Genomic DNA, 13,515 nt, shown 5'->3' on the forward strand with positions numbered 1-13,515 from the left:
CCCCAACCCTCGGGTCACAGAAGAGCACCAGTCTGTAGCCCCAAGCAAGACCCATCCACACATGTGCAGATCCAGGCAGCACTGAAAGCATGACCCACCCACCCCAGTCCACAGAAAAAACATCTTCCACAGAATCAGTCTGTGGCGCTCAAAACAGTGGGACGTGTTGGTATAAGGCAAGGGGTTAGGTTGGAATACCTTCCAGCCTTATGATTCTTCGTATTCCAATATTTATTATTTTATTTATTTATTTATTGGATTTTTATGCCGCCCCTGTACGAGAACTCAGGGCAGCTCACAACATATAATAAACAATATACAGTATTTTGGAGCCAATTAATATTTAATAATAATAATAATAATAATAATAATAATAATAATAATAATAATAATTTATTGGATTGTATGCTGCCCCTCTCCGTAGACTTAAAGTCTACGTAGACTTAAAGTCCGTAGATTCCATAGATTTTTAAATCTAACCACCACCACCCAAAAAAAAAAATCCATTAAAAACAGTCATTTCATTCATTCAGCATTCTCTCAGAACATTCATTGGCCAGGGGTCAAAAATCTAATAGCCACAAGCCTGGCGGCATAAGTGAGTCTTAAGACTTTTACGGAAGGTGAGGAGAAGGGGGGGAAGTACAAATTTCTAGGGGGAGTTGATTCCAGAGTGCCGGGGCCCCCACAGAGAAGGCTCTCCCCCTAGGTCCCGTCTAGTTGATGAAACCTGGAGAAGGCTGACTCTGTGGGACCTAATCGGTCGCTGGGATTCATGCGGCAGAACGCGGTCCCGCAGGTATTCTGGCAAGTACCATATGCTTTTTTTGTGTGCAGAACCATAAACCCCGAATAGGATCCTTTAGATTCCAAAGTTAAGTCAAGTCAAAACTACAAGCTGAATATTTCCAGTATTTTCATGGTAGGTCTAGACACAATACCAAATCTGTATTGTATTAAAACCCAATACAGTCAGATAATATTAAGTCTGACTATATTGGCTTTTAAAGTAAACTTTGGAATATGGTTTAATATATAAATAAGTGTTATAGTGGTATCCTGGTTTAATCAATAGATGTGTGGCAGTAGCCGATATCATTCTGGAATGACACAGCAAGCACAATTTATTCTCTCATATGCCTTCTTGTTGTTGTTTTAAAATAGGTTTTTTAATAATGACTGGTTTATTATATGTTTACTGTGTATAACTTTGTTGTACCTTGCCCAGAGATGGGTGGCCATATAAATTTGATCTATATAAATGCAAGAGAAAAGAATCGATCGTTGTCTTAATGGAAAATAGTAACTGTGATTGGATAGGCCTGGCAGTGACATGGGTAAAATTAACAAATTATAAAAGGATCCTTTCTTGTAAATTGAACTGATTGTCTAGGTGAAATTGTGTAGATGACACATGGCAACAGAACGATAGACTTTTATTTAATGCCTGTATTGATCTAAATTCCTGCCATGATGACAGAAACACCCCTACAGAATTCTGCATGCCTTGAAAACAAACTACTGAATTACAAAGAAGAAAAAACCATTATAACTGTGAATGGTGGCTGAGCTCATTTACAAAACATTTATCTGCATGTCAACATCTTCCCAAAGTACCATTTTTTACAATTTTGGCAATTAAATGTCACGGTCCACAACTGCTGTAGTCACTGTTTCTTCATCAGTCATGATTTATGCTTTCTGTAATTATAGAAAATACCATTTTTCAAACGGAAGCCTGGGTGATAATGCCCACTGAATATCTGACATCTTTGAGGTTCTCAAAGCTGCATCCTGAAGCACCACGATGCCTTTTTCTAAGACCAAAGCCACATGGCTAAATTTGTCAGTTTGCCCTGCTGCGAGGCCCATGAAAAAGTTGTAAGATAACTTTCTTGTGTGCTATGTATGTGTAGGAATCTGTTCTGTTTGAATCAAACTTCTTGATAACATAAACACCCTAGAAAATGTCCAAAGATTTTTTACCAGAAGAGCCCTTCACTCCTCCACTCGCAAGAGACTACCCTACAATAGTGTTTGCCAACCTTGGCAACTTGAAGATATCTGGACTTCAACTCCCAGAATTCCCCAGCCAGCGAATGCTGGCTGGGGAATTCTGGGAGTTGAAGTCCAGATATCTTCAAGTTGCCAAGGTTGGCAAACACTGGCCTACAAGACTAGACTTTCAATCCTGGGTCTTGAAAGCTTAGAATTTCGTTGACTCTAGCATCGCCCATAAAATTATATGCTACAACAGTCCTTCCGATCAACAACTACTTCACCTTCAACTTCAACAACACACGAGCACACAACAGATTCAAACTCAACGTAAACCACTCCAAACTCGACTGCAAAAAGTATGACTTTAATAATCGAGTGGTTGAAGCTTGGAATTCACTACCAGACTCTGTAGTGTCATCACCTAACCCCAAAATCTTTATCCTGAGACTGTCTACTGTTGACCTCTCCAGATTCCTAAGAGGTCAGTAAAGGGCATGCATAAGTGCACCAATGTGCTTCCCATCCCTTGTCCTAATGTTTCTTTATATCTTACTATTACCATGTATATGAATACAGTGTTCCCTTGACTTTCGCGGGGGATGCGTTCCAAAACCGCCCGCAAAAGTCGAATTTCCGCAAAGTAGAGATGCGGAAGTAAATATACAATTTTTGGCTATAACCAGTATCACAAGCCTTCCCTTAACACTTTAAACCCCTAAATTACAATTTCCCAATTCCTTAGCAACCATTTAGATTATTACTCACCATGTTTATTTATTAAAGTTTATTTAAAAAAATATTTATTAAAGGCGGACGAAAGTTTGGCGATGACATATGACATCATCGGGCGGGAAAAACCATGGTATAGGGGGGGAAAGTATTTTTTAATCAATATTTTTGAAAAAACGTATAGACTTTTCGCGAAGTTCGAACCCGCAAAAATCGAGGGAATACTGTACTACTATTTCTAATGTTTTTCTAATCTTTTATACATGAACATTATTATGATTATTTCTCTACATCCCTACATTATGTACTTGACAAAACAAATAAATAAAAAATAAAAATAAATAAGTGAACAAACCAAGAGGTGAAAGTGAAAAGAGTGAATCAAACTGTACTCTCACAGATCTCTCACTGTGGATTGTTTCCAAATCCTACTTCCATCAGTGATTGTTTCAATCAATGTCTTTTTCCAGGTATCACGTATGGACAAAAGGGCATGCACCAACCAATTTTGCCAAGTGGCGAACAGCCACTACACCATATCGAGTTGAATGGGAAGCAGATTTTGAGCCATATGTTGTGGTAAGGCAGGATTGTCCAGAATATGACCGAAGGTTTGTTGGATTTGGTTGGAATAAAGTTGCACACATTATGGAATTGGATGCACAGGTGAGCAGTAGAAATTTTTGTTGTAACAATTTGCTTCCCCCTTTATATATGTATATATATATAAAAGATACTGCTTTTATAGAATGCTGTAGAACAGGGCTCTCCAACCTTGGCAACTTTAAGACTTGTGGACTTCAACTCCCAGAATTCCTCAGCCATCTTTGGCTGGATGAGGAATTCTGGGTGTTGAAGTCCACAAGTCTCAACGTTGCCAAGGTTGGAGACCCCTGCTCTAGAAAGTTTGCTTCTCATTCTATCACAGATATGGGAATACACTCAGATTCACTAATAAGGAAGACTTCTACAGGATCCAATCAGGGTCAGTCACTGAAACCACAGGTTTTGTCTTCTGAGCTTTTTGGACTAGTGCTAAAGCCCATCTTCAGAGAACCTCCCTCTAGCAGATTCTCTCTAGAGGGAAGTTCCCTGAAGATGGGCATCAGTATAGAAACATAGAAGACTGACGGCAGAAAAAGACCTCATGGTCCATCTAGTCTGCCCTTTTACTATTTCCTGTATTTTATCTTACAATGGATATATGTTTATCCCAGGCATGTTTAAATTCGGTTACTGTGGATTTACCAACCACATCTGCTGGAAGTTTGTTCCAAGGATCTACTACTCTTTCAGTAAAATAATATTTTCTCATGTTGCCTTTGATCTTTCCCCCAACTAACTTCAGATTGTGTCCCCTTGTTCTTGTGTTCACTTTCCTGTTAAAAACACTTCCCTCCTGAACCCTATTTAACCCTTTAACATATTTAAATGTTTCGATCATGTCCCCCTTTTTCCTTCTGTCTTCCAGACTATACAGATTGAGTTCATTAAGTCTTTCCTGATACGTTTTATACTTAAGACCTTCCACCATTCTTGTAGCCCATTTTTGGACCCGTTCAATTTTGGCAATATCTTTTTGTAGGTGAGGTCTCCAGAACTGAACACAGTACTCCAAATGTGGTCTCACCAGCGCTCTATATAAGAGGATCACAATCTCCCTCTTCCTGCTTGTTATACCTCTAGCTATGCAGCCAAGCATCCTACTTGCCTTTCCTACCGCCCGACCACACTGCTCACCCATTTTGAGACTGTCAGAAATCACTACCCCTAAATCCTTCTCTTCTGAAGTTTTTGCTAACACAGAACTGCCAATGCAATACTCAGATTTAGGATTCCTTTTCCCCAAGTGCATTATTTTACATTTGGAAACATTAAACTGCAGTTTCCATTGCTTTGACCATTTATCTAGTAAAGCTAAATCATTTACCATATTACAGACCCCTCCAGGAATATCAACCCTATTGCACACTTTAGAGTCATCGGCAAATAGGCAAACCTTCCCTACCAAACCTTCCCCTATGTCACTCACAAACATATTAAAAAGAATAGGACCCAGAACAGACCCTTGTGGCACACCGCTTGTAACCTGTCTCTGCTCAGAATACTCGCCATTAACAATAACTCTCTGATGTCTATGCTTCAGCCAGCTTGAAATCCACTGAACTATCCAGGGATTAAGTCCAATCTTCACTAATTTATCTATCAGCTCTTTATGTGGAACCGTATCAAAGGCTTTGCTGAAGTCCAGATAGGCAACATCCACGGCACCACCATGATCCAACACCTTTGTGACATAGTCAAAGAACTCAATGAGATTAGTCTGACACGATTTGCCTTCAGTAAAGCCATGCTGATTTGGGTCCAATAAGTTATTGTTTTTTAGATGCTGATTTATCCTCTTTTTGAGTAGAGTCTCCATCATTTTAACTACAAATGATGTCAAGCTAACTGGCCTGTAGTTACCAGCTTCTTCTCTACTGCCCTTCTTGTGGATAGGCACAACACTGGCCATTCTCCAATCCTCAGGAACATCTCCTGTTAACAGGGATTCGTTAAACAAATCAGTCAGGGGGGTAGCAATGACAGATCTGAGTTCTTTAAGAACTCTGGGGTGGATGCCATCTGGACCCATTGCCTTATTTATCTTTAATCTTTCAAGTTCTTCTAAGACATCGGCTTCTAAGATCACTGGAGCTGAATCCGTACAGCTGGAAGCAATGCTATATCCCTCTCTAGTATTATTTTGTAAGGTGTCTTTTGAGAAAACTGAACAGAAGTAGCTATTGAAATGGTCAGCGATCTCCTTATTCCCATCAATGCATGTATTATTCCCGGTACTAAGCTTTGTGATGCTGCAGTTTTTCTTCTTCCTATCACTAATATATCTGAAGAAGGTTTTATCCCCCTTCTTTACAGATTTTGCTATTTCTTCCTCTTGAGGCTTTAGCAGCATATATTATCTGTTTCGCCTCCTTCTGTCTCATTTTATACACCTCTCTATCAGCTATACTTCCAGACTCTTTATACCTCCTATAGGCAGCCTTTTTTTCATTGACTATAGCCCTTACATCATTGCTAAACCATAGCGGTTTCTTCTTCCTTTTACCTTTAGTTACTTGCTTTATATAAAGTCTTGTGGCTTTTAAGATGGCCTTTTTTAATACAGTCCACTGGGTGCTCGCTCCTGCCATTTTATCTCTCCCCTTTAATTCATTATTTAAATATTCCCCCATTGCATTAAAATTTGTTTTTCTGAAATCCAATACTTTGGTTGCAGTATAGGATTGCTCACAATCAGTTCTTACATCAAACCACAAACATAGATGGTCGCTGCAACCTAAATTTTCTCCCACCTTGATCTCTGAAACCCGATTCCCATTTGTAAAAACTAAATCTAGAATATTCTCCCCTCTAGTTGGTGTCTTAACTAGCTGTGCCATAGCTGCTCCTGTAAAGGCCTCTACTATATTCTTACTTTTGCATGTAAGGGCACTGGGGATATTCCAGTCAACATCAGGCATGTTGAAATCACCCATAACCACAATATCTCCCTTTACTGCCATTAGGGTAATCTCATCCACCATCTTGTTGTCATGTTCCTCAGATTGCCCTGGAGGCCTATAGATCACCCCAATTCTAATGACAGAACCGTCTTTATTTTGCATGCAAATCCAGAGGGTCTCCAGATCTTTACATGTATTTTGAATTAGTATTGTTTTTAGACTTTCTTTAACATAAATGGCTACTCCACCTCCCCTTCTCTCTATTCTATCCTTCCTATACAGTGTATATCCTGGTATGGATATTTCCCATTCATTAGAATCCTTAAATCATGTCTCAGTTATGGCAACCAGATCCAAATTATCTCTAGATATTATGGCCATTAACTCACAGAGCTTGTTGCTCAAGCTTCGAGCATTCGTGTACATTACCCGAAGAACATTATTTTCATTATTAGTTTGCCCCTTATCATCAACAACTACATCTATTTTATTTACAGCTCCCTTTTCATAAGCTTCCAGAAACTGATTTATCCTCATTGGTCGGGGACAGAAATCCTCCACATCTGGTACATCTCTGTCCCCTTTACCTAGTTTAAATGCCTGTCCAAAAAAGTTCTGAATTCCTCACTGAGCACCTGGGTACCTCTGTATGATGGATGCAAACCATCCCTCTTAAACAACTCCCTATTAGACCACCTACTGACATCATGACTTACATAACCAAAACCGTCAGCTTTACACCACTGCCTTAACCACACATTAAACTCTCTGATACAACTTGTTTTACCCTCCTGGCCACAAACCGGTAACACCTCTGAGAAAGTCACTGAATCAGTTATTTTACCCAGCTCCACACTTAGACATTGAAAATCTCTTTTTACTGCATTAACATTTCTCTGGGACAAATCGTTTGTGCCAAGATGCACCACCACATCAACTTTATTACCTTTACTCACAGCCTTGACAATGTTTGTAATCCGTCTCCTGTCCCTGTGGGCAGTGGCTCCTGGAAGACACCTCATCACCTTCACCACATCCTTCCTCTGTCCCAAATCAACACCTCTGACAATCGAGTCACCCACAAGAACATGTGTCCTCTCTTTATTTCTACTAACTGGACTTGGTTTGGTGACACTATGCTCCTCATTTACAACAACTTCTCCTTTGAACATCCCCTCATTCTCCGCCTGAGGGGCCTTGCTAATATCTATAACACCCTTACTATTTAAATCCACAAGAACATTATAGGAATTGGATACAGAGAGACCAAAAAGCTTTTGTATGACTCCAAAAAGCTCAGAAGACAAATCCTCTGGTGCCAGCCCAGTTTGGATTCTGCAACATTATCCTGGGACATGTATATTCACCTTCATAAGAGTCGTACATTTTGCTTTTTAAAAATTAATCGATTGATATTGTTTGCATGAAGCAGAATAGAATAATTTTTCTAATCAACAGCTCCCACAACTCTCCTACCCAAAAATAAGACGTACCCCGAAAGTAAGGCATGTCAGAGGTTTTGCAGAATTTGCTAATATAAGGCACCCTCCGAAAACAAGGCGTAGTCAAGTTTACATACAGTACGGTGGAAAAACATACGGTACCATTCAAAGCTGTTCATAGCGGTACCGTAATAATGTGGCGTCCCCTGCTGGCCCCTTCCATCGCTTTGTACCATCCAGTACAGCAGACACAGTCTGCTGCTGTCTCACTGCCATTACAGTCTCCACTACAGTGCATAGACTGTAGTTCCTCTGGTGGCCGGAAGCTGCAATAGCGGGAGTATACTGTTGTACCATATAAGTGTCGTCATTTGTGTGTGGGGGTGCCATACTGACAGGTGCCATATCGTAATCAGTGTACCATACGGTACACTTTCTTTGGGGGTGTCAGCTTTTCTGCCTGTGAATTTGTCTTATTTGAGAAATATAAGGCACCCCCCGAAAATAAGACATAGCACAACTTTTGTAGCAAAAATTAATATAAGACAGTGTCTTGTTTTCGGGGAAACACGGTAGCTAGCATAGCCAATCAGCCTATTCTGCCTAGTTCTGGGTAATAGCAATAGTGTTGAGACTTCACAGTGCTTTACAGCCATCTCTAAGCTGTTTGCAGAGTCAGCATATTGTCCCCCAACAATCTGGGTCCTCATTTTACCAAGCTCAGAAGGATGGAAGGCTGAGCCAACCTTCAGCCAGTGAGAATCAAACTCCTAGCAGTGAACTGAATTAGTCTGCAATTCTGCATTCTAACCACTGTGCCATCTTGGCTCCATTTGGTTAGAATATTGTATAATGACACAGCAAGGATTCTTTCCACTTCAGAGCGTGGCATTGTTGTTTTTTTCTTCTTCTTCAATGCTCATGCATAATGGGCTTCATTTTCTGTATAAACATTTGGTGCTCCAAATTAATTCCAAGAGAGAAGAGTAAAAGACCATAAAAAACTATGTCTTATGAAAAAAAATGCTCTGTGCCAAATAACATCCAGTAGGATCATTCCCCCATCCAGTAATCAGTTTACCAAAAGATGGGTACCCTGTGCTGCTAACCAGCACCTCTAAATTTGCAACCTACATCTTAAATGAGCAGGTCTGCCCTACAATTAGATCTTTGCTTCCCTACAAAACAGTTTCCCAGAACAGGTGGAAAAACACAGCTCGCTCTTTGGATTACCTCTCAAGGAACATTTGCTGCTTTAAACGAGGCAAATGTTTCTCAGGGGGGCAATAGGACAATTCATAATAGTGTCTTTGTACATACAGTGTGAGAAAGGCTAAAGCATAGAATTGAGTTGAAGTTGGCAAAGAACGCTAAGGGCATAAAACAGTTTCTTCAATTCTGTACAAAATGCAAGAAATAGCAGTCTACCAGCTGTTCAGTTGAAAAGGTAGAATGCTAACAGATGCAGGTACAAAGGACAAAGCTGCTCAAGTCCCATACATTATTGTCACTGGGTTCTTTCAACAAGAGTCTTAAGCAGCCTGGCTCTCTTGCTAAATCCATGTTTAAATGAAGACACCCTAAGACAGGGGTCCCCAAACTTGGCAACTTTACAATTTGTGGACTTCAACTCCCAGAATTCTCCAGCCAGTATAGCTACCCAAAGCAATTTAAAAATGCTGGCTGGAGAATTCTGGGAGTTGAAGTCCACAAGTCTTAAAGTCGCCAAGTTTGAAGACTTCTGCCCTAAGAGATGGAGTTCAGGTTTGGAAACAATGCTGTCCAGTTATTATGCAGATCAGTAGTGCGTTCTATGTACCTTTGCTACCGGTACGGGCATGTGTGGGCACTTTGTGCATGCACAATACTTCTGCGCATGCACAGAGCATTTTTTAAATAATATCTGGGTGGAGAGGCAGAGCTTCCCGCCACATCTACCAGTTCGCCGAACTGAGTCGAACCAGTAGCAACACACCACTGATGCAGATCATAGTTAGAAAAGTCTGCTACTGCTATTTGTACTTGGAAAACAAACATCACTCACTTTCCTTTCCATGGAAAAGACTTAAAGATGTATGGTTTCAAAATAAGAGCTTTTTCACTAAACCCCTCCCCCCCTACATATTCGACATCTTCTGTCCACTAGGGCAGCAACCCCATCCATTTGGGCACCAGGGACTGGTTCCATGGAGAGAGGTTTTTCTGCGGACCAGAGGGGACATGCCTACATTGCGTGGCCCAGTTTCTGGCATGGTGCAGACCAATGCCAGTCCATCAGCAGTGGGCTACTAGCTGGAACGCTAAATTGGACTCGTGAGTGCTTGCGGGGCCAGCGCAATTTTGCTTCTGCACATGTGGAGGTAGCAAACTTGTGCACGGATCTGCAGGTGCGCCTGTGTTTCGGTGAGGGTTTTTTTGCTTCTGCGCATGCCTAAACACGGGCGCACCTGCACTCCGTATGCTATTTTGCTACCTCCACAGGTGGCGAAGCAAAATCGCGCTGGTCACGCAAGCACTCACGAGCCACCGCAGCGAGCCCAATTTAGCGTTCTGGCTAGTAGCCCACCATTGCAGTCCATGGACTAGGAGTGGGGACTCTTGCAGTAATGGACTACTGAAAGTAAACTAAAGAAATGTGTTTTCCTTTCTTCCTGACATTTTAGCTAGAAGGGGAAAGTAGCAGAACTCTTCTAACTTTCATGACGGAGGGAGAGAGACCACTGTTTCACGGGTCCACTAGTGAACTTTTTTTTTAAAAAAGAAAACCTTTTAATCTGTCTAACCTGCAAAGGGAATTCTGCTAAAGTGCACAATACAAATAGGTCCCACAGAGTGGGTCTTCCCCGGGTCCCGTCAACCAAACAATGTCGCTTGATGGGACCCAGGGGAAGAGCCTTCTCTGTGGTGGCCCCGGCCCTCTGGAACCAATTCCCCCCAGAGATTAGAATTGCCCCCACCCTCCTTGCCTTTCGTAAGCTTCTTAAAACCCACCTCTGCCGCCAGGCATGGGGGAACTGAGATACTCTTTCCCTCTAGGCCTTTACAATTTTATGTATGGTATGTCTGTATGTATGTTTGATTTTATAATAAGGGTTTTTAACTGTTTTAATATTGGATTGTTTATATACTGTTTTTATTACTGCCCCGAGTCTACGGAGAGGGGCAGCATACAAATCCAATAAATAAATACCCAACCTGGAGTGGAAATGTTTGCTTAAAATAAAATGGAGAACTGCAGGAAGAGAGCATAAGGCTTCCCATCTCAGCACAACTTTGAAATACTAACTTTAATGCTGAGCAAGAGAAGATAGAGGCTAAATGATGATTGGACATCCTTACCCTCGAGAGATGGTTAAATGGTGATCCTAGTCTCAGAGTATGCAGGGAGTTCAGATGCCCCTTCTGTTCTTTCTGAGGGTGTTGGTGTGTTCTATCAGTCAACATTGAAGAACAGAAATAAGCAGCAAAATTAAAGACTGAGAATAATTTAAATATATATACCAGTGAATAGTTGTTTACTTAGAATGAGATTATATCTCCAGGACAAGATGAATTGCTTCTTCACATACTAAAAGAAAGGAGGAACCAAAGAATGTCAGGAAACCAACGAACGACCTGAAAGATTGTACAAATGTGAATTTCAATTTCCTCTTTGAACAAGGGGCTAATCTTGATGGTCTTGATCTGATATTGAACTTGATATTGCATTCTTCACCCTCATCACCTCGAGGTTCGACTACTGTAATGCTCTCTACATGGGGCTACCTTTGAAAAGTGTTCGGAAACTTCAGATCGTGCAAAATGCAGCTGCGAGAGCAGTCATGGGCCTACCTAGGTATGCCCATGTTTCACCATCACTCCGCAGTCTGCATTGGTTGCCGATCAATTTCCGGTCACAATTCAAAGTGTTGGTTATGACCTTTAAAGCCCTTCATGGCATCGGACCAGAATATCTCCGAGACCGCCTCCTGCCGCACGAATCCCAGCGACCGATTAGGTCCCACAGAGTGGGCCTTCTCCGGGTCCCGTCAACTAAACAATGTCGGTTGGCGGGCCCCAGGGGAAGAGCCTTCTCTGTGGCGGCCCCGGCCCTCTGGAACCAACTCCCCCCGGAGATTAGAACTGCCCCTACTCTTCCTGCCTTCCGTAAACTCCTTAAAACCCACCTTTGCCGTCAGGCATGGGGGAACTGAAACATCTCCCCCTGGGCACGTTTAATTTATGCATGGTATGTCTGTGTGTGTGACTGTTAGCATATGGGTTTTTTAAAATATTTAAATATTTTAAATTTGTCTGATTGCTTATGATTTGTTTTTACATGTTGTGAGCCGCCCCGAGTCTTCGGAGAGGGGCGGCATACAAATCTAAGTAATAAATAATAAATAAATAAATTCTTAAATCCACAAAAAAACCCTAACTTTTCAATACTTTAAGGTAGACCAGAGTTGTACCAGTTAGCAATATCTTGTTCTACAGTGGAAAGTTTTTCCCATGTAGAACTGCAGTTGTCAAGATTACAAACTGGGATCGGGTAGTCCCAGATTCAAGTCCAGTCTTCAACCATGGGAATGAATTGGATGGTTTTAAGCCAATCATTCTCCTGTAGCCCAATCAAAAATTCAGGGTTGTTGTGGAAATAAACTGAAGGACGGTGTGCAAGTTAACCACCATGAGTTCCTATAGGGGGGGAAAAAGAATATAGATCAAACACAAAATTAAATGTTCAAAACATTTTGCATAGTTGGAAACAATTCTTATTACTCACTGCAAATGTTAATAATAATAATAATTTATTAGATTTGTATGCCGCCCCTCTTCCTCTAATGATGGAATTACACCATCATTAAGGGAACCCAGCTTCTCCCACTGACTGTGCTTGTCATAAGGTGGCTAATCAAATGACTGAGAACACTGCAGTCATCATAAATATATGCCAGTTTCCAAGCTTCCAGATTTTGCTTGTGGGGATTATTATTATTATTTATTAGATTTGTATGCTGCTCCTCTCCAAAGACTCGGAACAGCTCACAACACGAAAAAAGTACAAATCCAATAGTTAAAAACAATTTAAAACCCCTTAATATAAAAAACAGTCATACATCTCAGACAAAACCATACATAAAGTGAAAACGGCCCAGGGAAATCAATTTCCCCATGCCTGACGACAGAGATGGGTTTTAAGGAGTTTGCGAAAGGCAAAGAGGGTGGGTGCAATCCTAATCTCCATGGAGAGTTGATTCCAGACGGTCAGGGCCACCACAGAGAAGGCTCTTCCCCTGGGCCCCGCCAGACGACAGTGTTTCGTTGACAGGACCTGGAGAAGGCCAACTCTGTGGGACCTAACCGGTTGCTGGGATTTGTGCGGCAGAAGGCGGTCCCGGAGATATTCTGGGATGTTTTGATGGTTGAAGTACAATAACTGGTCATAAGTTATTTTCTTCGGCGTTGTAACTTCAAAAGTCAGTAAGTAAAAGGTTGCAGATCAAGGACTATCCATATAGAAAGGGAGAACAGTGGGTCCAGTGGGATTAAATATATTTTTATATTTATGTTTGGGTATGTATATGTTGTTTGCTTTTTTGAAATATGATAGGGTTTTATGTGCTTTTTAATATTAGATTTATTTTCGCTGGAATATTGTTTTTATTATTGTTATGAGCCGCCCCGAGTCTTCGGAGAGGGGCAGCATACAAATCTAATAAATTGAATTGAATTAGCTCTTTAGGACTAAACTTTGGGGTAATATGTTCATAGTTCAGTTAGAATCAATATGTTTATTAGAATAAAGGATAAACTCTGGAGTGACTTGATGGGATGGGATGGGCGTGCAAAATAAC

At 41.1% G+C, this 13,515-nt stretch overlaps 1 protein-coding gene across 1 annotated transcript in view; it reads left to right on the forward strand.

Moving 5' to 3' along the window:
- Positions 1–13,515, forward strand: part of LARGE1 (LARGE xylosyl- and glucuronyltransferase 1) — a 447,356-nt gene that overhangs the window by 422,207 nt on the left and 11,634 nt on the right. Inside the window, exon 14 of the mRNA XM_070756235.1 lies at positions 3,201–3,396. Coding sequence (XP_070612336.1) covers positions 3,201–3,396 — 196 coding nt within the window. The remainder of the gene's footprint in view (positions 1–3,200; positions 3,397–13,515) is intronic.

Source organism: Erythrolamprus reginae, chromosome 6, assembly GCF_031021105.1.
Source record: "Erythrolamprus reginae isolate rEryReg1 chromosome 6, rEryReg1.hap1, whole genome shotgun sequence".
Lineage (NCBI taxonomy): Eukaryota > Metazoa > Chordata > Lepidosauria > Squamata > Dipsadidae > Erythrolamprus > Erythrolamprus reginae.